The 21,550-nt window shown below is 45.1% G+C and overlaps 1 protein-coding gene across 3 annotated transcripts in view; it reads left to right on the plus strand.

Moving 5' to 3' along the window:
• Positions 1 to 21,550, plus strand: part of PTPRG (protein tyrosine phosphatase receptor type G) — a 750,651-nt gene that overhangs the window by 649,871 nt on the left and 79,230 nt on the right. For all 3 annotated transcript variants that reach the window (XM_033210299.1, XM_033210300.1, XM_033210301.1), the window contains 3 exons: positions 3,296 to 3,345; positions 4,920 to 5,697; positions 21,105 to 21,237. In XM_033210299.1, coding sequence (XP_033066190.1) covers positions 3,296 to 3,345; positions 4,920 to 5,697; positions 21,105 to 21,237 — 961 coding nt within the window. The remainder of the gene's footprint in view (positions 1 to 3,295; positions 3,346 to 4,919; positions 5,698 to 21,104; positions 21,238 to 21,550) is intronic.

Below are 21,550 nucleotides of genomic sequence, written 5' to 3' on the forward strand. Positions count from 1 at the left end.
TCTCTCTCAGAATGGTTTTAGATAAATAAGTGCAATACATAGGAAAGGAATCAATTATATTCAATACAGTTGTCAAAATATTTTAAACACATTCAGGATATAATAATATGTGTGCTTTTTAAAAGTAAGGTATTAAATGACAAGTGGTTGGTCTGTTAGCTCCAGTGATTTCTGAGTAGTGATGAACATCAATGATATTCCAAAATAGCTACAACAACTCTAAGGTAGTATGAAAATATCTGAGATTTCAGTCAGAGACAAAGCTGCAGGTCCTGTGAATGCAGTTGATATTGGCTGCCTACATGCATAGTGGAAAAAAGGGCACCATTAGCAGTGAGAGCTTAGAAAAATCCCATTAGGCCCATGGACCCTAGGTTAAACTAAACTCCTGATATGAAAGGTCCTGTAGAAGCTTCTAGTCACCAGGGCTATCACTGACCCCAGTGGATATTGACCCCAGTGGAGATTGTTCAAGACCAGTGGAAAGCCACATGCTGATGGAGTGGCTGTTCAGTTTGTTGGCCTTAAGTAGAGCCCCTTTAAAAGGGCAGGTAAAGTAGTTCCTCCTGGGAACCTTTTTTCCTGTCTCAACTAGGGGAGGCATGCACGCCTGTCTGAAGCATACAGTATTGATCTTTGAGCAGCTCAGTGATCGTGGAAGTCTACATTTAGGCTGGGTGAGACCCTCGTTATTTGCTTTCTTTGCTGCCTTATTTGACCTGGGACCTAAAGGGTTATTTTATTTAGATGGGTCTGTTCCTCACATTTGTCTCTACACACATTTGACTTTCCAACTATGCAAAATGGATGTATCATCAGGTCAAGGTTGCAAACTCCAGCGCCCATGGGGCCAGGCAGGGGGCATGTACACATGAGGGGAGTGCCATCAGTGGGAAATCAGAGACCATGTGGCCAGCTAAAGGGGGTGATAGACACTCAGTCCCAGCTGAAAGGTACCCTGCTGGAAGATGAGCCTAGTTTTGCCATTATTGTGAGTTTTCAGATAAGCAAGAGATTGAGAGCTTTAGAGAAAGCTACCATCTACAATTTTGGTGGCAAATTGTTTTGTTTTGTCTTTAAAAAAGTTTGCAGGCCAAACAAAAATATATGTGGGTCACTTGCCATTTCTGGTTTTGGTAAATATCATAGCAGGTACAAGTGTTATTATTTTGGTAATTAGCATTTTCGCTAATCTCTCAGTGTATATAGGAAGCAGCTTTTCAGTTTACATAGCACTTTTGGTTTTTGAAAGAACCACATAGAAGCAGTTTGACGGGGTTTTTTAAAAGTCATGTTGTTTAGCATTATTTGCAGTAGCCAAAAGGTGAAAGCAACCCAAGTGTGCGTTGACTGATGAAGGCATAAACAAAATGTGCTATATACATACAATGGAATATTATTCACCCTCAAAAACGAAGGGCATTCTGACACATGCTGCAAGGTGGATCAAGCTTGAGGACGTTACGCTGAGTAACATAAGTGAGGCACAAAAGGACAAATATGTATGATTTCACTTATATGAAGTATCCAGAGCAGTCAGATTCATAGAGAAAGTACCGTGGTGGTTGCCAGGATTGGGGGAAGGAAGAAATGTGTTCTTTAATGCAGACAGAGTTTCTATTTTGCAAGATGACAAAGTTCTGGAGATGGATAGAAGTAATGATTGTACAACTGTGTGAACAACCTTAACACCACTCAACCATACACTCAAACATGGTTAAGATAGTAATTTTTTAATTTAATTTTTTTTTTTTTTTTTTTTTTTTTTTTTTTGAGGCGGAGTCTCGCTCTGTCGCCAGGCTGGAGTGCAGTGGCCGGATCTCAGCTCACTGCAAGCTCCGCCTCCCGGGTTTACGCCATTCTCCTGCCTCAGCCTCCCGAGTAGCTGGGACTACAGGCGCCCGCCACGTCGCCCGGCTAGTTTTTGTATTTTTAGTAGAGACGGGGTTTCACCGTGTTCGCCAGGATGGTCTCGATCTCCTGACCTCGTGATCCACCCGTCTCGGCCTCCCAAAGTGCTGGGATTACAGGCTTGAGCCACCGCGCCCGGCCTTTAATTTAATTTTTATCTATTCATTTATTTATTTTTGAGATGAAGTCTTGCTCTGTCGCCAGGCTGGAGTGCAGTGTCGCTATCTTGGCTCACTGCAACCTCCTCCTCCCAGGTTCAAGCGATTGCCTCAGCCTCCCAAGTAGCTGGGACTACAGGTGCGCGCTACCACGCCTGGCTAATTTTTTGTATTTTAGTAGAGACGAGGTTTCACCATGTTGGCCAGGATGGTCTCGATCTCCTGACCTCGTGATCTGCCCACCTCGGCCTCCCAAAGTGCTGGGATTACAGGCTCTTGAGCCACTGTGCCTGGCCATTTTTAAAAAATTTTAAGATGATAAATTCTGTCATGTATTTTACCATAATCTTAAAAAATTGTTTTCTAAGTTATATTGTTTAATAACATGTAGGAGAACAGAGCTACAGGAAGAAATAAACACCAAAAAGGGTAATGTATGGTTAATATAAAATCATTGGACCATTTAAAACAATTGGCAATAGCTTACAGGATTTTAAAATATAGGTAGGAATAGAAATATAACAGTACACAAAAGGTAAGGTGGGCAAATAGAATTAAATTATCATACAGTTCTTACATTTTTAACAAGTGGTGAAAGTACCAATTTAAGGTAAACAGTAATAAGTTAAGGATGGATAATTAGAATCACAAAAAAGATAAGAAATCATGACCAGAAAGATAGTAGAGGAGGAACAATGGTGCAATACGATAATTTAAATCAAGTTCAGATACAGGTAAAACTGACAGAGTCCAAATAGTGGCTAGCTTTGGGGGCAGAGGTGGATATTGACTAGATGCCAACACAGGTACACCTTTTCTCCAGCAAAGCACTGGCAAATGTCTTTATCTTACTATGGGGAGTGGTTACACAGGTGTTTACATATGTAAAATTCATTTAAGTATACACGTCTATCTTATACATTTTACTAAATTTTTACCTCAATAAAACAGAAAACAATAAAAATTGAAAAATAATTTTTTAACTAATAGCTTAAGACAGGAGTCAGCATGCTACTATCCACAAACCAAATGTAGCTCTCTGCATGTTTCTGTATGACTCATAGGCCAAGAAGGGTTTTACATTTTTAAATGGTTGGAAAAAATCTACAGAATAATATTTTGACAAGTGAAAATTATATGTAATTCAGATTTGTGTTCATGAGGAATGTCTTGTTAGAGCCACAAAAAAAGTTTTATTGCTTAAATGTGATTTATTTATTTCTCAGCTAATACCACTCGAATATTCCAAGGGACCAGAATAGTGAAAACAGGAGTGGTAAGTAGAGAATGGGAAATTGCTTTGTCGTGGCTGTTAATTTGCTTGCAGTTAAAACTGTCACCACGAGGTGGCAGTATAATGTTGTTAAACTGCTCGATGTAAAGCGGTTATGGTAGAGAAAAAAATACATTATTCACTTTTTATAATTCAATACCTTACAAGCTGTGCAACAGTGTTAGGTGGTTATATTGTATAATTTTGTGAAGGTAAAAATTCTTCATATTTTTAGTTACGATTTGTGGGATCAGACGATGCAGGACCACAAAGGGGTTAAATCTGTTCCAACCCTTTCATTTGACATATACTCAAATTCAGAGGTTGTCATTTGCCTAAAGTTATATGGATCTGAAAATTTCTGGAACAAGAATTAATATCTTAGTTTCCCCAACTCTGGTTCCTATAATGAATAATTAAAATACTAATCACAACCGTGGTGATAATAATAATAGCCTAAAATTCACTAAACTCTTCCTGGGTTTCAGGCACGGATTATTTTATTTACTTCTCCAGGCAGCCCACAAGGTCAGTGTTACTGTTATTCCTGTTTTACAGATTAGGAAACCGAGGCTCAGTGAGTTAAAGTAATGTGTCCAGCATCACCCAGAGGGCAAGCTAAAATTAGACTAATAGCTCAGAGCAGCACTTCTTGTTTTCCTGAGATACCTTATGTGAGTAAAACCCCCAGATTTGAGCCCCAATTTAGTATGGTGCTAAGAACGAGCCGAGTCTTAGACCCAGGCAACCCTGCATTTGTGCCTTCTTAACATCTCTGTGTCTCCGTTTCCTAACCTGCAAAATGAGGTGATGATCATGCCTGCCTCCAGAGTAGCATGGGAAGCCCTGGCACACAGTTGGCATTTGTTAATTGGAATTCTTGTTATTGTTGTTGATGTTGTCATCTGTATGGGCTCAGATTTTCCCATGGATAAACTTAGAAGCTGAAAGGTACGGTGACTCTGCAGTGCCCAACATGGAGATGCAGAGATGTCAACCGGTGCCCAGAGCATACAGTGCAGAGCATGGCTCCTGCCTCTGACCCTGTCATTGCAGACCTGGGCAGGCTGCTTTCCCTCCTTGTCCACCCACTTCCTCACTGGAAGACAGTGGGGTTGGACTGGATCACCCAGTATTTTTCCAGACCTAGAGCTGAGTATCTCCTCAAGTGTTGGTGATATACATAAAATCAAAGGTCTTCTGCCTCTTGTCACCCGAAGAACAGATGGCCATCTGATTTTTCCAATTCATGACTTCTTTGTTGTGTAAGTCAGCTTTAACACTACTCACTTTTTTTTGCCTCATCTTGGGTAGTATCAGTGAAAAGCTGAGTCTGATTCACTAGTTATGCTTTTTCACATGTTCACAATTATTGTAAAACCATTAAAATAAAAGTTGATTACCCATGGACCACCTAATATCAACTTTATGCCATACATTGGAAAACTCCATAGCATAGATGAGTAAAATCCTCAGAGGATGACAACCAGGGCCTCATTCCCAATGTTAATTACTAATGCTTCTCTGCTTTTTCTTCTTTTGCCTTTTTTCCACCCTTGCCGGGTAATCCTTCCCAGCCTACAGCGTCTCCTGCCTCTTCAGCCGACATGGCCCCCATCAGCTCGGGGTCTTCTACCTGGACATCCTCTGGCATCCCATTCTCATTTGTTTCCATGGCAACTGGGATGGGCCCCTCCTCCAGTGGCAGCCAGGCCACAGTGGCCTCGGTGGTCACCAGCACGCTCCTCGCCGGCCTGGGGTTCAGCGGTGGTGGCATCTCCTCTTTCCCCAGCACCGTGTGGCCCACACGCCTCCCGACAGCCGCCTCAGCCAGCAAGCAGGCGGCTAGGCCAGTCCTCGCCACCACAGAGGCATTGGTTTCTCCAGGGCCAGATGGTGATTCATCACCAACCAAGGACAGTGAGGGCACGGAGGAAGGAGAGAAGGATGAGAAAAGTGAGAGTGAGGATGGGGAGCGGGAGCACGAGGAGGATGGAGAGAAGGACTCCGAAAAGAAGGAGAAGAGTGGGGTGACCCACGCTGCCGAGGAGCGGAACCAGACAGAGCCCAGCCCCACACCCTCGTCTCCCAACAGGACTGCCGAGGGGGGACATCATACTGTACCTGGGCATGAGCAGGACCACACTGCCATCCCCACAGACCAGACAGGCGGAAGGAGGGATGCCGGCCGAGGCCCGGACCCCGATGCGGTCACCTCCACCAAAGTGCCCCCCACCGCCACAGAGGAGCAGTATGCAGGGAGTGATCCCAAGAGGCCCGAAATGCCATCTAAAAAGCCTGTGTCCCACGGGGACCGATTTTCTGAAGACAGCAGATTTATCACTGTTAATCCAGGTAAGTGGCGCAGGTCCTCTTTGAGGGTTTCTGCTGCTGTGAAAATCGTACCCTTTTTCACAAAATTGAGAGTAGAAGGTGAAGCTTCAGAAAGTACTTCATATGCTTAGAACCATGTATGTCCATCATAGGAAAGGTGCGCACGTGTGAATGTGTGAATGTGTGTCCCTATTTTACTCCAAAAGCCTACTCTCTTATGCTGGAGAAAGTCTTTCTTTGATGTTTGTTTTCTTGCCTCAGAATAACTCAAGGGACTTCAACCAGGCAATGATATAAATGAATTTAAAAAGCCATCGATCTTAAGACGTTTATTTATTAAGATTTCATTCCATATTCATTATATAATGTATCTATAAATGGCTAGTTTGCTGCCAGGGACTGGGCAGGGTGCTGTCCCAGGGGAGCCTGGTCCCTGACTAGAAAGTTTAAAGGGGAAGGCAGACAGATGACAGCAGCTAGCTGGAGCGCGTGCCCGAAGTGAGGTGACAGGAACATTAGAAAGCCAGCAAGCTAGATGGTGGTTAATCGGCAAGCTAGATGGTTAACTGGCAACCTGGAAAAGCTAGCTAACTGAAGTTTTCAACTGTGAAATGGTAATAGAAGAAATAAACAGGATGCTGTCCAAGAGAATTACGGAGAGGATGGGGCCTACCTTAACTAAGAAAGGCCACTCTGGAGAAGTGACATGTTCATGGAAATCTACAGAATGAAAGGCTTCAGCTTGGGGAGAGCCTATGGCCCTCTCTCCCCAGAGCTCCCATTGCTGTGGGAATGAGCCAGTGTATAGACAGTGAGGCCAGGGCATGAGCTCCTCATCTTACCCCTCCTGGTGGCAATTCTGTTGCTCTATCATATGCTCAAATCTTAATGAACCATCCTGATAGTTTCTGCAAGGGAGCCATAAGCATGAGGAGTTGTTATTGTTGTGAGGGCTTTTCTTAATAAGAAATTCTTCATTTTGCCAGACTACAAGATGTTTAGCAACAATTTTTTTTGCGTCTAAGCTGTTGTGGAGTTATAAGAGTGCAAAAAAAAAGCAACTGGTAAATATTTATTTGCTTTTGCACTTGTAAACATTAAAATTCATCTAAAGCTGAGATCTCGTATGTTAAGATACAACTTAGAATAAATTTTCATGTTTTGAATTACTTTCCTCTTAAAGCTAGTATGAACTAATTTTTTGAAGTGGAGGTCTCCTGTGGGTATTGCTCCCTTTTGCTGTGATTTGGGGAAAGGTGCAGAGTAGCCTTTTGTGGAACTGAGTGAAGGAAATATGGGGCCACTTGGGAAGCTGTTTCTGTATGAACAGTGACATTCCCTCTAGAAATTACTTTGAAAAAGTTGAATTTCTTGCATTTGAAGATACTGAAGAAACATGTATGGAATGCCTACTGTATAAGAGGCACCAAGCTAGGCTTTGGGAGTAGAACATAGGTCAACACAGACTTTTCTTCTCTTGGGGTTTGCGCTCTGGTAGGGGAGCTTGAGAATATGCCAGTAAACAAATACATACCCTTAAGTAACCTTAATTGCTGCGGTTGGGGAGTGGAGGGACAGTGTAGCTTTGAGTGGTCAAGGATGACCTCTGAGCAGAGATCCAAGTGGTAAGAAGGAGCTAGCCATGCAAAGATCCAGGGAGGGGAATTCTGAGCTGCAGGAACAGCAGGTCCAGGGACCCTACAGTGGGGAATTAATTTGGATTAGTTGAGGAGCTATCAGGCCAGTGTGGTTAGACCAGAGAGAGTGAGGGGGAGAGAAGGGGGATGGATTTAGAGATTGATGGAGGTGCTCTGGAAAGGTACTCATTGACCACGCTGAGGATTTCGTTCTACTAGAAATGAGCCACCACTGGTAGATTTCAGCTGCAGCATTACTTGATTGATTTTTTGAAAGACCACTCAGGCCTCTGCATGGAGATGATATAGGAAGGCAGGAATGGATGAAAGAAGACCATTTAGGAGGCAGTAGTAATGGTGGCTTGGACCAGTGTGTTTTCTACAAAGACAGGTGGTGGACTTGGAATTGATTTTCAAGCTTGAGTGTTCAGCCTCTGGACTATGGACTCTGGCAAAGTAGCATTCTCAGCCTGCTCCTCTTAAACATTTGTTTGACCACATTCCTGAAAAATATGACTGCTGAGAGTTTAGGCTGGGAGTATTTACAGTTTGAGAGATGGGAGAGAGGCAGGGACTGGGACCGCCCCAGGTAAGTAGAAATGAGTTCTTGCCATTGGAGTCAGGTTCCAGATTCCAGAGACAGGGGAGAAGAAACGGATGGTAAACTTTGGGGGCTCCCTACTCCAGGTATGAGGTGTGTTGGTCCTCAGCTTCCACCCTACAGAAATCTGAGAACATCTACAATCTTGGCAGAGTGGCTTTGGGAGTCAGATCAACCCAGTCGGCTCTGTCCCTTATCCACTCGGGGTCCTCAGGTGAGTCTTAGTCCCGTGTACTCATTTGCCAAGTGGAGCTAATGATCATGCTTAATGCCGAAGGTGGTGTGGCTGTGGAGACCCCCTCGCTGTCACTGACAAATAGGAGCTGTCAGCAGGCCAGTTGCCACACAATGATGGTGACTGTGAGGACGCCCCCCATAGCCTTTTCCTTTGCTCTCGTCTGTGGACATTAAAGCTATTGGTCCCCAAGTAGCTGCCATTAAAAATGACCTCCAGATGGCCGGGTGCCGTGGCTCACTCCTGTAGTCCCAGGACTTTGGGAGGCCAAGGAGGGTGGATCGCTTAAATCCAGAAGTTCATGATCAGCCTGGGCAACATGGTGAAACTGCGTCTCTAGAAAAAATACAACAATTAGGCCGGGCGCGGTGGCTCAAGCCTGTAATCCCAGCACTTTGGAAGGCCGAGACGGGCGGATCACGAGGTCAGGAGATCGAGACCATCCTGGCTAACACGGTGAAACCCCGTCTCTACTAAAAATACAAAAACTAGCCGGGCGAGGTGGCAGGCGCCTGTAGTTCCAGCTACTTGGGAGGCTGAGGCAGGAGAATGGCGTAAACCCGGGAGGCGGAGCTTGCAGTGAGCTGAGATCCGGCCACTGCACTCCAGTCCGGGCGACAAAGCGAGACTCCGCCTCAAAAAAAAAAAAAAAAATACAACAATTAGTAGGACATAGTGGCTTATGCCTGTAGTCCAGCCACTTAGGAGGCTGAGGTGGGAGATCACTTCCACCTGGAAGGCAGAGGATGCAGTGAGAGGATCACGCCACTGCACTGCAGCCTGTATGACAGAGCAAGACTGTCTCCAAAAAAAAAAAAAAAAAAGACCTCCTCCTGAAACTCAACACTGGTAAATCAGAGCTTTCCCTTATCACCTTCAGCTCAGTAAGAAGGTCCACTTCTTCTGAAAGCTAAAAAAACTTCCTTCAGAATTTCAAGCAATTCAAATCTAAAAATGGTGGTAATGATTGTTTAAGCCAGAGATAAGCAAACTTTTTCAGCTAAGGGCCAGAGAGTAAATATTTTTCAGTTTTGCAGGCCACAGGTCTCTGTTGCGGCTACTTAATTCTGCCTTGTAGCACAAAAGCCACCATAGACAATACACAGCTGAGAGGATGTGATAGTATTTCAATTAAAACTTTGTTTGCAGAAACAGGCAGTTGGTCTGATATGGTCCACAATCTGTCATTTGCCAATCCCTGGTTTACGCAGAAATATACATGTGCCTGTCGATTAGTAAAGGATGTGAGTGACCTGAGGGTAAAACAAGCAAACCCCACGTCAGTCAATGATCCTTAAGGTCTGGCTTCACTTCCATTCACCCTGTCCTTTGTTCTGTCTGCCTTCTCCAGTATGGTATTTATTTTTTAATGAAATCACCATCATTTCAATGTTAGTGATTTATTTTAAGGACTTTGTGTGTACATTTGCTTTAAATCTGTTCCACATTTATTTTTTCTTCATATTAAGAAAAAACAAGGCTGGGCGCGGTGGCTCAAGCCTGTAATCCCAGCACTTTGGGAGGCCGAGACGGGCGGATCACGAGGTCAGGAGATCGAGACCATCCTGGCTAACACGGTGAAACCCCGTCTCTACTAAAAATACAAAAACTAGCCGAGCGAGGTGGCGGGCGCCTGTAGTCCCAGCTACTCTGGAGGCTGAGGCAGGAGAATGGCATAAACCCGGGAGGCGGAGCTTGCAGTGAGCTGAGATCTGGCCACTGCACTCCTGTCCGGGCGACAGAGCGAGACTCCGCCTCAAAAAAAAAAAAAAAAGAAAAAACAATTACTTTAATCAATACCTGGTCTCTGAAAAGAGTGATAATGTGTAAAGTTACACACTGTTATATTTTTATGAGTGTCTCCAAAAGGCTTGTTTAAATTCCTTTGGTGTTTCATAACATCTTTTTAAGTCCTGTGAGTACTGGCTTTAATATATTATCTCGCAGGGAAGAAGAAGGGAATCCTTCTATAGAAGAAGTGGCAAACCCAGACACCTACAGAAACCAGTTAATACTGATGAGAAACAAGGACCAGGTGTTAGACATTAGGGAGTGGTAAGGACTACAGCAAATTAAAGAGCACATGACCTTTCTAAAGAGGGCCAACTCACTCAGCTCCCACAGATTGCTGCCAGTGAGAATGCCTAATGAGCCAGAAATCCAGGTTTTTGTGCAGAACCACCCAACTTTCAAGTAAGCTCAAATTTTTAAAACAGTTTCTCCTTTTTAAAAATGTAGGCCAAACTAAACCCATCCCTGGGCCAGGTAGGAACCGCTGGTGCTCAACCTCTACTAGAGTGTTGATTGCTAGAGTTTCAACTTCCCTGGAAGCCTTTCAGAAGGCTTGAAGGCCTGCGTGTACTCCCTCCCTCACCAGGCTTTTTTCTAGCGTTTCTTTAGTGCAAAGCCCTCAGCTAGATGTCTGCTACATGGAAATCCAGCATGTGGTCCCACCCTCAGGAGCCGCAGCCTGAACCCAGAAGCCAGTTGATGCAATGAAATGTTCTTGGGGGCACTGTGCAGTACAGCATACCCTACAAACACATTTCAGAGTGGGCATCATCTACAAATTCATCATTTGGTGCTGGGATTCTCCATTTTTGTTTCCTTAAATTAGGGAAACCCTTTTTTCAGATTGAATCTTGCTCAGAACCCCAGTGTGTGAACACTCAGTGCTGAAGGTTTACTAACTGCCTCTTCTGGCTCAACCCTGAGTCAGGTGCCAAGGGGACAGTCCACTTCAGGGGTCGGCATACCACAGCCAGCAGGCCACATCCATCCCCTGGCCTGCATTTGCATGGCCCATGAGCTAAGAGTGGACACAGCTGGGCAGTGGCTCTGGGCTGCTGTTCTGCTTTGAGACAGAGTGGAGGGTGCAAAGCTGCAGCCACTCTGCTCCTTTGGGCAAACCATGAGGCGCCTCTTTGGAACTCTCAAGCACTAAGGAACCCAATGTGAAAACCTTTAATTACAGAAATAATAACAGCATCACCAGTGAACATTTGTGCTAGCTCTGCCTGTGCAGAAGGCCAGCTGAGTATGTCACTGATCCTAGAGTACTCCCATGAATGTCATGCTTTGTTGCCGTCATTCCGGTGAGGGAAGGAGGCTCAGATGAAGGAACGTGCCCAGAACCACACGGCCCGTGGCAAGACAAAGCCCAAACATGGGCTCTAACTCTGTAATCCTGGGGGATCCTCCCCACGTGGTGCTGGCTTTGGCACCGGTTCCCAGAATTAGCAATGCCAGATGATTTCAGATGCAGTATTAATTATTAAGTGAATATTTTAATGTGTGCTTTTAAAAAGAGACCAACTTTCCATTTGTGACAGTGGTTCTCAACCGGAGGCAATTCTGTCCTTCTCCCTAGGAATATTTGGGAGCATCTGGAGACATTTGTAGTTGTCATAACTGGCACTGGGGTGCTACTTGGTGTCTCGTGGGTAGAGGCCAGGGCTGTTGCTAAACGTCATATGGTGCACAGGACAGCTCCACAACAAGGAACCATCTGGTCAAAAATGTCATTAATGCCAAGGCCGAGAACCCCTGATTTATAGTATTCATGTAAAGTTTCCTTTTTGAAGAAGTTTATTTGAGGACAAATAGAGTAGTAATTTAAAGACAAAGTACCAGTACAGGTTCATGCAGATTGGGCAGAAACCATGACTGCAGTACCCAGCTGTCTAGGGATTGGGAGCAGTGCAGCATGCTTTATTTAAAATTAGTTGTATCAGGCACTTGTACGGACTATCAGAAGTAGTTTTCAGCCAGGGCTAATTTTGCTGGTCAGGTTTCTTTCTAGAGAAGTGTTTTCTTTATAATTCTGCCCACCCCCATCCTGATCTGTCATCTTCCTGGCATGTCCACGGGAATGAGCTCAGGGTAGGCTGAAGGGGTTACTCAGCTGCCAGTACGGTTTAGTTTCTTCTCAGAAAGTATCTGGGTCCTTGGAGTTTCTATTGCCCACTGAACAATCTTTGAATTAAGACAGATGCTAAATCTCATGGTATGGAAAACCAGACCCCACCAAAAACAGTTAGATTTCCAGAGAGGTTGGAGTCAAGAATTCAGGTTGCAGCAGGTGGCATAGTTGGTGTAAGATTGGTGTACAGCTTCTGTCTGTGACTGATTTCAAAACCACGTACTTTTGCAACCAACTGTCAGTGGTGGCGGTCTGGTAGGATAGGACTTGCCATCTTTTAGGGGCTTGGAATTAAATTAGGATTTATCAAATGCCTCCCCACTTTCCCAACACCTAATTGAAATAGAGATGACAGACCATCATTTTGATTGATTGAGTCTGGTGAATTAAGCTCTGCATGAAATGGTAAGGGAGCACTTATTCACAGGAACTCTTGGCAGTGATATAAATGGAAACGAATGATGCTCTAATCCTGCCCACACGTGTTAACACAGAGCCAGTGTCCTGTTGCAGGAGAACATATTTATTTGTAACTGATGAACAATCATTTCTCTGCAGCAGTGGTTTGGGTAACGTCAGGGCTCCAGAAGAATAAAAGGCCAATTTTGTGGCCCTGTAAAAACAGCAGCCACCTTATCATTTCACACCTGTTAGAATGGTTTCTATCAAAAATATAGAAAATAAGTGTTGGCAGAAATGTGGAAAGAAGGGAACCCTTTGTGCACTGTTGGTGGGAATGTAAAATGTGCAGCCACTGTGGAAAATAGTATGATAGTTCCTTAAAAAAGTAAAAACAGAATTATCATATGATTTAGCAATTCTGCTTCTGGATATACAGTTGATCCCTGAAAAACAGTCTTGAACTGCTTGTATCCACTTATACATGAGTTTTCATCTGTCTCTGCCACCCCTGAGAGAGCAAGACCAACCCCTCCTCATTCTCCCCTCATCAGCCTACTCAAAGTGAAGATGATGGGAATGAAGACCTTTATGATGACCCACTTCCACTTAATGAATAGTAAATATAAATATTTTCTCTTCCTTACAATTTTCTTTATAGCATTTTCTTTTTTCTAGCATACTTTATTGTAAGAATATAGCATATAATACAAATAATGTACAAATATGTGTTAATTGACTATTTATGTTATTAGTGAGGCTTCCAGTCAACAGTAGGCTATTAGCAGGAAAGTTTTTGGAGACTCAAAAGTTATACATGAATTTCTGACTATTCAGGGATTAGCACCCCTAACACCTGTGTTGTTGATGGGTTAACTCTGTGGCCAAAGGATTGAAAGCAGGATCTCAAAGAGATATTTGTAGACCCATGTCCATGGCAACATCATCGACAATAGCCAAGAGGTGGAAGCAGCCCAAGTGTTCATCAGTGGGTGAATGGAGAAACAAAATGTGGCATAGAGTACATACAGTGAAATCACTACTCAGCCTTTAAAAGGAACGAAATCCTGTCACATGCTACAACATGGATGAACCTTGAGGACATTATGCTAAGTGCAATGAGCCAGTCACAAAAAGACGAATTCCACCTATCTGAGATACCTAGCATAGTCAAACACAAAGAAACAAAGTAGAATGGTGGTTGCCAGAGGCTGATGAAAGGAGAAATGGGGAGTTGTTTAATGGATATAGAGTTTCTGTTTTGCAAGAGGAAAAAGTTCTGGAGATCAGTTGCACAACAGTGTGAATATACTCAACATCACTGAATGGGACACTTATAAATGGTTAAGATGGTAAATTTTGTGTTATGTGTTTTTTACCACTTTTCTTTTTTAAGAAGCCACCTTAATTCACAGATATTGGGAGGTTTTTAATGAGTGGTATGGTTCAGAACAAATATGGTAAAATTCCCCACAATGGAAACAGGCTATAAATTTATGAGTATGCAGATCGTCCCTCTCTTTATCTTCCTTGCAAATTAAAGAATCTTGCTCTTCCCTACTCCTGATAGAGGCCTCTTGGATCCAAGCTAGTTTTAGTCTTGACACCAGAGGGGTTCTTGTCCTGTAGCAGAAGTTGAGCCCTTACTGGAGGGTAGGAGGCATTTCAGATGGGTCCATCTGATGTATTGCTGCCGGTAGCATTTATAGTACATTGTACTCCGTTTTTATTTGCTTCTACTGGGATGAGAGCCAAGCCAGTAAAAGGCAAACAGCATTAATTCAGTGATGACATATGCCACTGAAAACTGTTTTTCTTTTCTTTTTTTTTTTATTTTTTTATTTTTTTTAAAAAGCAGAATGGAGGCACTTTACTCAGATTCTGCTGGGTGCTGAAATAAAGACGGAGAGAAAGAAAGGCTGTGGGGAGGTTGTTAACCTTACCTTCCTCCTGCATATGCTCAGAGAGGGTTCATTAGCATTTTGCCCCAAGTTTCACGGGGAAGACATTTCGGGAGCAGGCTCATTCTTTGAGTCTGGGCTCTTGCTGGCCTCACATCACCCTCTGAGTAGCTGTTCACCTGCACATCACATCCACTGGGGGAGTACTGGGCATCAGTTGATACTCCTTTCCTCATTGTCATCTTCTACACAGATCCAAATGCACTGAGAATGGACTATGTTATATGGGCAGAGCAACAGCATGGTTAGTTTCTAATTGGCCTAAAAATAAAATCTCTTCAAAAATAAACAGAATTGGAAAAAGCTGCTTTGTACAGAAAGAGCCTCTTCTCTTGAGCCAGGTTAGTGGTATCAGGATCGTGGTAAGTTTATTAAACCATGATTTTTACTTTTGATTTTGAGGCCTTTTTAAAAAAGACCTGAGTTAGTGTTGTTCTGCAGACTCACTGGGTCAGAGTGCCATCTTGCAAACTGAAACTAGGCTGGCCAGAGTGAGCTGACAATGGGAGTTGGGGGTGAGGAAAGCTGGTCTGGTGTGACATTAAGGAGTAGTGACAACTGTGGCAAACCAGTGAGACATACCCTGTCTGAAGGGAGTGTGCTGCTTGATTCCAACTGACGTTTGCCATGTAGGAATTCAGGCTTTTGCCAACCTTGAACATTTCCAGTGGAAGCTACCATTGCTGATTTTTATCTGAATTTCTTTGCTTATTAAATGTTGGTAGCTACCTCCCAATTAAAAAATAATTACTGGGAAGGGGTGTCAAACCAGAGTAGCCAGTTCATAACCCATGTCAGGTAGGAATCGAAGGGCTAGTCCTTCTGGGAAAACTACATCATCTGGATGAACAAGAGATGGAGGTGAGGAGGAGCTCTGTTAACCCAGAGGTCCTGTCCTTATCTTGGTGTCACAATTTAGGCATCATGGAGGGAAGCAAACCCCCAGTAGCTGGGCAGCTCAGTTCCGCTGGACCCTTCAGGAGGCAGCTAGGTCACCAGCAAAGCTCTGCATAAAAGTGTGCTGCTCCTGACAGATGGGAGTGTCTAGTGTTACTATACTGTCAGCATTGTTGCTTGGCTCCATTGAAGGAAAGAAAAGAATGAACATTTCTTGGGCACCCCCTCTGTGTCAGGCACTGTGCTTGGTGCCTGACTGATCCAGAGCACCTTCATAAGCAGGCAGCCGGTGCTCAGAAGGGCCTATGCTTGCCTTCATACTCTCTCATACTCTACTGTCACCTTCTCAAAACTCTTTAATAACTTTTGAATGGGCCCCATGATTTCATTTTGCATTTGGTCCTATACGTTATGTAGCCATAACTTACACAGTGTGTTTTCACACAGACGATCTTCTTTCATCCTCAGGACTCCCAAGAGGTGAGTGTTATCATTTGTCTCCCTTTGATACAGGAGTGAACAGACACTCAGAGATGGGCAGTCATTTACCCAAAGCCACATAGCTGGAAAGGCCTAAGTCAGAATTTGTACTCAGGTCTGCCTGAGTCTGGGGTGCAGAATTGCCACCTTGCGGCATGCTGCTGTGGTTGTACTGAAAGGCCTACAGCATGTTCTGGTCTCTGGAGGCCTAGGCATGGGGAATTTTAGCCTCATGGATTGTCGGTGTCTGAGGGCATATTATGAGATGGGTGTATACTCAGTGCCACACTTTATGTGTTCTAGTAGTCCTAGCAGCTTGCTGTTTTATTAGGGCCACAAATTGAGTCAGGGAGCAGGACAGGTATTTCTTCTGAAGGACACAGCAAGAAGTACAGGGGCCATGCACAGTGGCTCATACCAATAATCCCAGCACTTTCAGTGGGGTTTGAGGCAGGAGGATCCCTTAAGCCCAGAAGTTTGAGACCAGCCTGGGCAACATATCAAGAAAGTGTCTCTACCAAAAAAAAGGGAAGAAAAGAAGTATGATACAGTCTAGTCTCAGGGCAAACTGAGATTCTAGCTCTTTACCAGCAATCTCATCATAGGCAGCCCTTTGTGCTGATATCCAGCACATCTGAAGTTCTGTATGACTGCCACTTATACACTCAGATGTTACAGACAGGAGTCAGATTCAGCAAACACCAGTGTGCATTCACCATCTCCTGCTATGGTGTGAGGGTGCTGAGGAAGAGAGTGGTGGTGATGATAATGATGCTGCTGCTAGGATGGTGGCTGGTGATGGTGTTGCCGAAGTTGGGGTGGTGGTGATGACAATAATCACAATAGTTAACATTAAACAGGTGCCAGGCAACATTCTAAGTGTTTTGTATGCAAAACTCAATCTTCATCCCACCACAATGCTGTATGCAACATTATTACTTCCATTTACAGAGGAGGAGACTGAGGCACAGCGAGGTTAGGTCAGTTGCCCAAAGTTGCAAAGCTAGTAGGAGGCAGAGCTTTGTAACTGTTCTTCCATACATAGATGGAAATCAGCCCTGCCTTTGGGGACCTAGAGTCACAAAAGAGCGATTACAATTGAGTTTGATGTGTGCAGTAAGAGTAACACAAGATGATGATGGTGGTGGTGGTACTTGGCATTTGCTTGATGCCAGGCACACCTCTAGGTGCTTACATGTACCTTCTCATTGAATTCCCTAACAGTCCTATGAAGTAGGCTCTTTTTATCCCATTTTATAGATGAAGAACTCCATGCCCAAACTGGTTTAAGTTATTGGTTAAAAGTTACACAGAAAATGGCAGAGCCAGGATTTGAAACTATAATCTCTGCTCTGCCCTTAAGAGATAGTGCAAACTGGCGGCTTCTGGAAGCCTCACAGAGAAGGCAGCATTTGAACCAAGATCCGAAGGATCAATAAGATGAATTCTGGCATCAGGAAAGGAAAGGTACTCCCTACAGTAGGAATGGGAGGGGAAAAGACAGAGAGGTGGGACCATGGCCCAGCATGGTCACTGACTGGGTGAGTGTAGCTGGAACAGCAGGAGATGATGCTGGTTTGGGGATGGAAGGCCCTGCTCCTAAAGAGCCTTGCTTTCCCCACTCAGGGGTATCCTGGGGGCAATAAGGGGCTACTTAGGAAAGTGACAGGAGCAGATTTCACTTGATCACCTGGAGACGGAATCCAATTCTAGGTTCCTGGCACCAGGAAGACAAAGCAGTACTGTGAATTTGAAAATGAAATCAACTTTATCATGCCCCACATGGAAATTCAGTCACACTCTTATTTTTGCTTGGTTTTTATGTAAAAGACCCAAGCCAATGAAACTGCTTGCCATTAGTCAAGGTCAGAGTGAAACTTGTCAGAAAAACTTCCTTAAGTCTCTCACTGACACTACAAGTTATTGCCAACCTGAGAGCTCCTCCATAGAAACTGCCATTTGGAGACTGTCCACAGTGGGATTTCAGATAGGCTCCAACCCCCTACCGGAATCCCCCCTCCAACCCTGTCCCCCGGCCAATTATTACACACTTTCACGAAATGTTAGAGGGAGAAATGACCCCACTGTGGAAATCAAGTTTGAGGCCAGTTCTGACCTGGGCTGTGACTCAAGAGCCTTGTCTTCTGGACCTTTATTCTCTATGCTGTTGGTTCTCACTTTTTCTGGGTCCTGGACCCCTCTCAGAATCCAGTGAAAACTGAACACTCACCCTGTAGAGGAGGAGAGGGGGACAAACATCACCAAGAGAGAGATGCCCCTGTGGCTTCAGGGACAATATAACATGCCACTGATCCACACAACCAGATGGTCACTCCCTAACCCTTTCCCAAGGCCAAGAAATTCTAGAGTGGTCACTTTTCACTGGTTTTAGAATGGCTGAAATATGCCAGGCGTGGTGGCTCACGCCTATAATCCCAGCACTTTGGGAGGCTGAGGTGGAAGGATCACTTGAGGTCAGGAGTTCGAGGGCAGCCTGGGCAACATGGTGAAACCTTGTCTCTACTAAAAATACAAAAATTGGCTGGGCGTGGTGGCGCATGCCTATAATTCCAGGTACTTGGAGGGCTACAGTGGGAGGATCACTTGAACCTGGGAGGCGGAGGTTGCAGTGAGCCGAGATCATGCACTCCAGCCTGGGTGACAGAGTGAGACCCTGTTTCAAAAAAGAAAAAAAAAAATGATAGAAATAGCACAGAGGTGGTATTGCCAGTGATTGTTTAGGGATATAAGTGTGAGGGACTATTTTGGCCAAGAGTTCCTTTCTGTGGTTTGGGATGAATAGGACATGGAGTTTTCATTCTTTGTAGCAGCATAGGCAAGAATCCTGTTCTGTAAGGAGCGAGGAGAGGAATAAGACACTGAGAGTTCGTGTACCCAAAGGCTTCCCAGAGTGGATACTGATTTTAACTGAACATGTGGCCTATAGCGTCAACCCTCCCAACATTGTTTTCCATTAACAGGACTTCCAAGTCTTTGAGATCCCCCCACCACCAGCCAGATAATTGCCTGGCTGGGCTGCCCCCTTCTGGGGGCCCCACAAAATTCTTATTTGCAACTCTGGTTTCTCTGGCCAGCCACCAGAGCTTTGCAATAAAAGCATTATGTTGATGGAGAGAAGGCATGCCTGATCTTTGTCTGCTTCAGCTTAAAACCCTGCAGTAGTATCTACTGCCCTTAGGACTAAAATCAGTTTCTTTATTTTAGCCTAAAAGGCCCTGGCTTCATCTGCCTTCCAATTCCCCATCTGGGTCCCCTTCCCTCTCATTCTTGTACTCCCACTGATTTGATGGTCTCCGTCCAGAACACCCTTCTTCGCCAACTCTCTGCCTAACTAACTCCCCTTCATCCTTCAACACTTGCCTTCGTTGGGGAACTCATGGAGACCTGGGCTTGGAGAGCTATTCCCCTATGGCCCCCTGTGCATCCCCTGGTGCCACATTCATTGTATTATTACTTGTGGTTGTGCCCGTGTCTCCCCATTTAAGATTCTTCCCCATGGGCACAGCAGTGCTACTGTCTGATGTACTGCTGTGTCCCCATCCTCTTGCACCAGGCCTGTGCATAGTAGGGGCTTGGTAAGAATCTATCCTATCTAATGAAAAAATGGAGCAGGGGGTTAAGAAAATGGACAGGCACAGCTAGGAAGGCACTTTATAAATGGCAGAGTGCTCTGTGGTGGTTTTTAATCAGAGTGTGCTGCACCTACTTGACTCTGTCTTCTTCTACCTGTGAGCTGGGGATACATCAGGTCCTACCTGCGTCACAGGCCTGTGCCTGAAACAAAGGAGATAGTCAACACAAAATGCAGTAGAGGAAATCCAGTGAAACGCATCGTAACACACTCCTTCCTGACTCGGGAGTCTCGCCTGTAAAAATCTGCTCCCACAGCCAATTCTTTCTTCCCTACTCAGCCTACCTTCTCTCACCTGGAAACTCAACCTGATTAGCTCTGCATTTAGTCCATCCTGCAGAGGGACACTCCGGGCTGGCTGAACGCTGGCCTCGTTTTTGCAGTGCAGGAGGAATCCTTGCTGGCTCGAGTCAGCCTGCAGCCAGTATTAGATTTTTTTAAGGGGCTTCTCCCTGTGGTCACAGACGACCTTTGCTTTTTCGCTGCTTGCCTCTGTGTACCTGTGCTCTTCCCAGCCCCAGCATCCCAACCGGGGCTTCATTTGGGCCACCTGGCATATTCCAGGCATCTTCTCCACAGTGGAAGGGAAGATAGGATCTTCTGCTGAGGCTCCCGGGGACTTCTGAAGATATTCAGGGCCTGGAGAGGTGGAGGAAGGAGCTGCCTGGTTAACAGGTATTGGCAGACCAGCGAGAATCCTGAACTATTAGGCAAGCTTTCCCTGCTAACCTCTAGATTGTGGCTGCTAGTTACAGACGTGCTCTGGGAATAGGGTGTGGTATGGCTTCCTGTCTTCAGGAAAGAAAATAGGAGCTTTTGGAAGGATCTAGGGTAGGTGACAGGATCAAAGGACAAACTAGAGAAGCATTTTAGGAAAAACAGGATCTCTGGGGATCTGGATGGTAGGAGCCCGCAGACAAAAGCATCTAGGTGCTCCTGCTGGGATGTGCTGTTGTTCAGTCTTAGAGTCGGTGGTGAGATTCTAGGGCAAGACATAATTGTCCTGGCTTGAGTGCTACATCGTTGACCAGAGCAGGGAGCCGCACACTCCAATGATTGTCCCACCATGACTATATCTGTTAGGGAAAGGTGGTTTCCCAAAGCAGAATCGGGATGCAGTTGTTCCTACAGGAAGGAGTAAGGGATGCTGAGCAGCAAAGAATAGACGGTCGTCATAGTCACAGCCAGTTCTAGTTATCCTAGTGAAACCCCTCATGCCAGCCCTCCTGCCCTTGTACTAGAGAACCTGAGAGACTCTTGGACAGCCATTCCACCCTTGCTTCTTTAAGACTTGAGCACATATCCTCAGCACATTCAAAGGCTCTTCTGGGTCGGTCATGTTCTTGGGGTAAGGCTGGAATGTCTGTGTCTTCTGTACGGCTGTCTAAAAACACCTTCAAGTCTATCTGTAAGTCCATATAACTGCCAATTACAGAATGCAGCCCACAGAAGAGGCCCTGTGTGGGTTGGGATGGGGCAGGAGATGGTGAGGGCTGCAGATTGCCCCTCCTGTCATGGGGCAGCCCAGAGCAAGTGGCCCAGTTCTCCAGAAACCACACAAAACTGGAGCAGAAGCCTGCATCACATTCTGGCTCCCACATCCACTAACCTCTGTCCTCTAACTGGGATAATTTCTCTTGGCAGCGGAAAAAAACACCTCTGGAATGATAAGCCGCCCTGCTCCAGGGAGAATGGAGTGGATCATCCCTCTGATTGTGGTATCAGCCTTGACCTTCGTGTGCCTCATCCTTCTCATTGCTGTGCTCGTTTACTGGAGGTAAGCCAGGCAGCACCTACAGCGTAGTGGGGGCCAGATGCTGGCCAGGTTTTGCTCATGGGAGGGGAATCCCACGGCCTCTACATTCAGGAAGGTGAGGTAGCTTAAGTGTTTCTGGTCTTGCCACCTGGGAGACCTTTTTGTCTCTGTTAGACGATGGCAGGGCCAGATCCACTTTGGAGGTCAAGGCACTTATGGTGAGCTTCTGGGATTTAGTACCAAAGAGGTTTTTGTTTGAGAACCAAGGAGATCCAAGTTCAAATCCCAGGTCTGCTACTTGCTAGATAGATCCAAATCCCATGTCCACTTTGAA

Source organism: Trachypithecus francoisi, unplaced genomic scaffold (genome assembly GCF_009764315.1).
Source record: "Trachypithecus francoisi isolate TF-2019V2 unplaced genomic scaffold, Tfra_2.0 Lachesis_group0, whole genome shotgun sequence".
Classification (NCBI taxonomy): Eukaryota; Metazoa; Chordata; class Mammalia; order Primates; family Cercopithecidae; genus Trachypithecus; species Trachypithecus francoisi.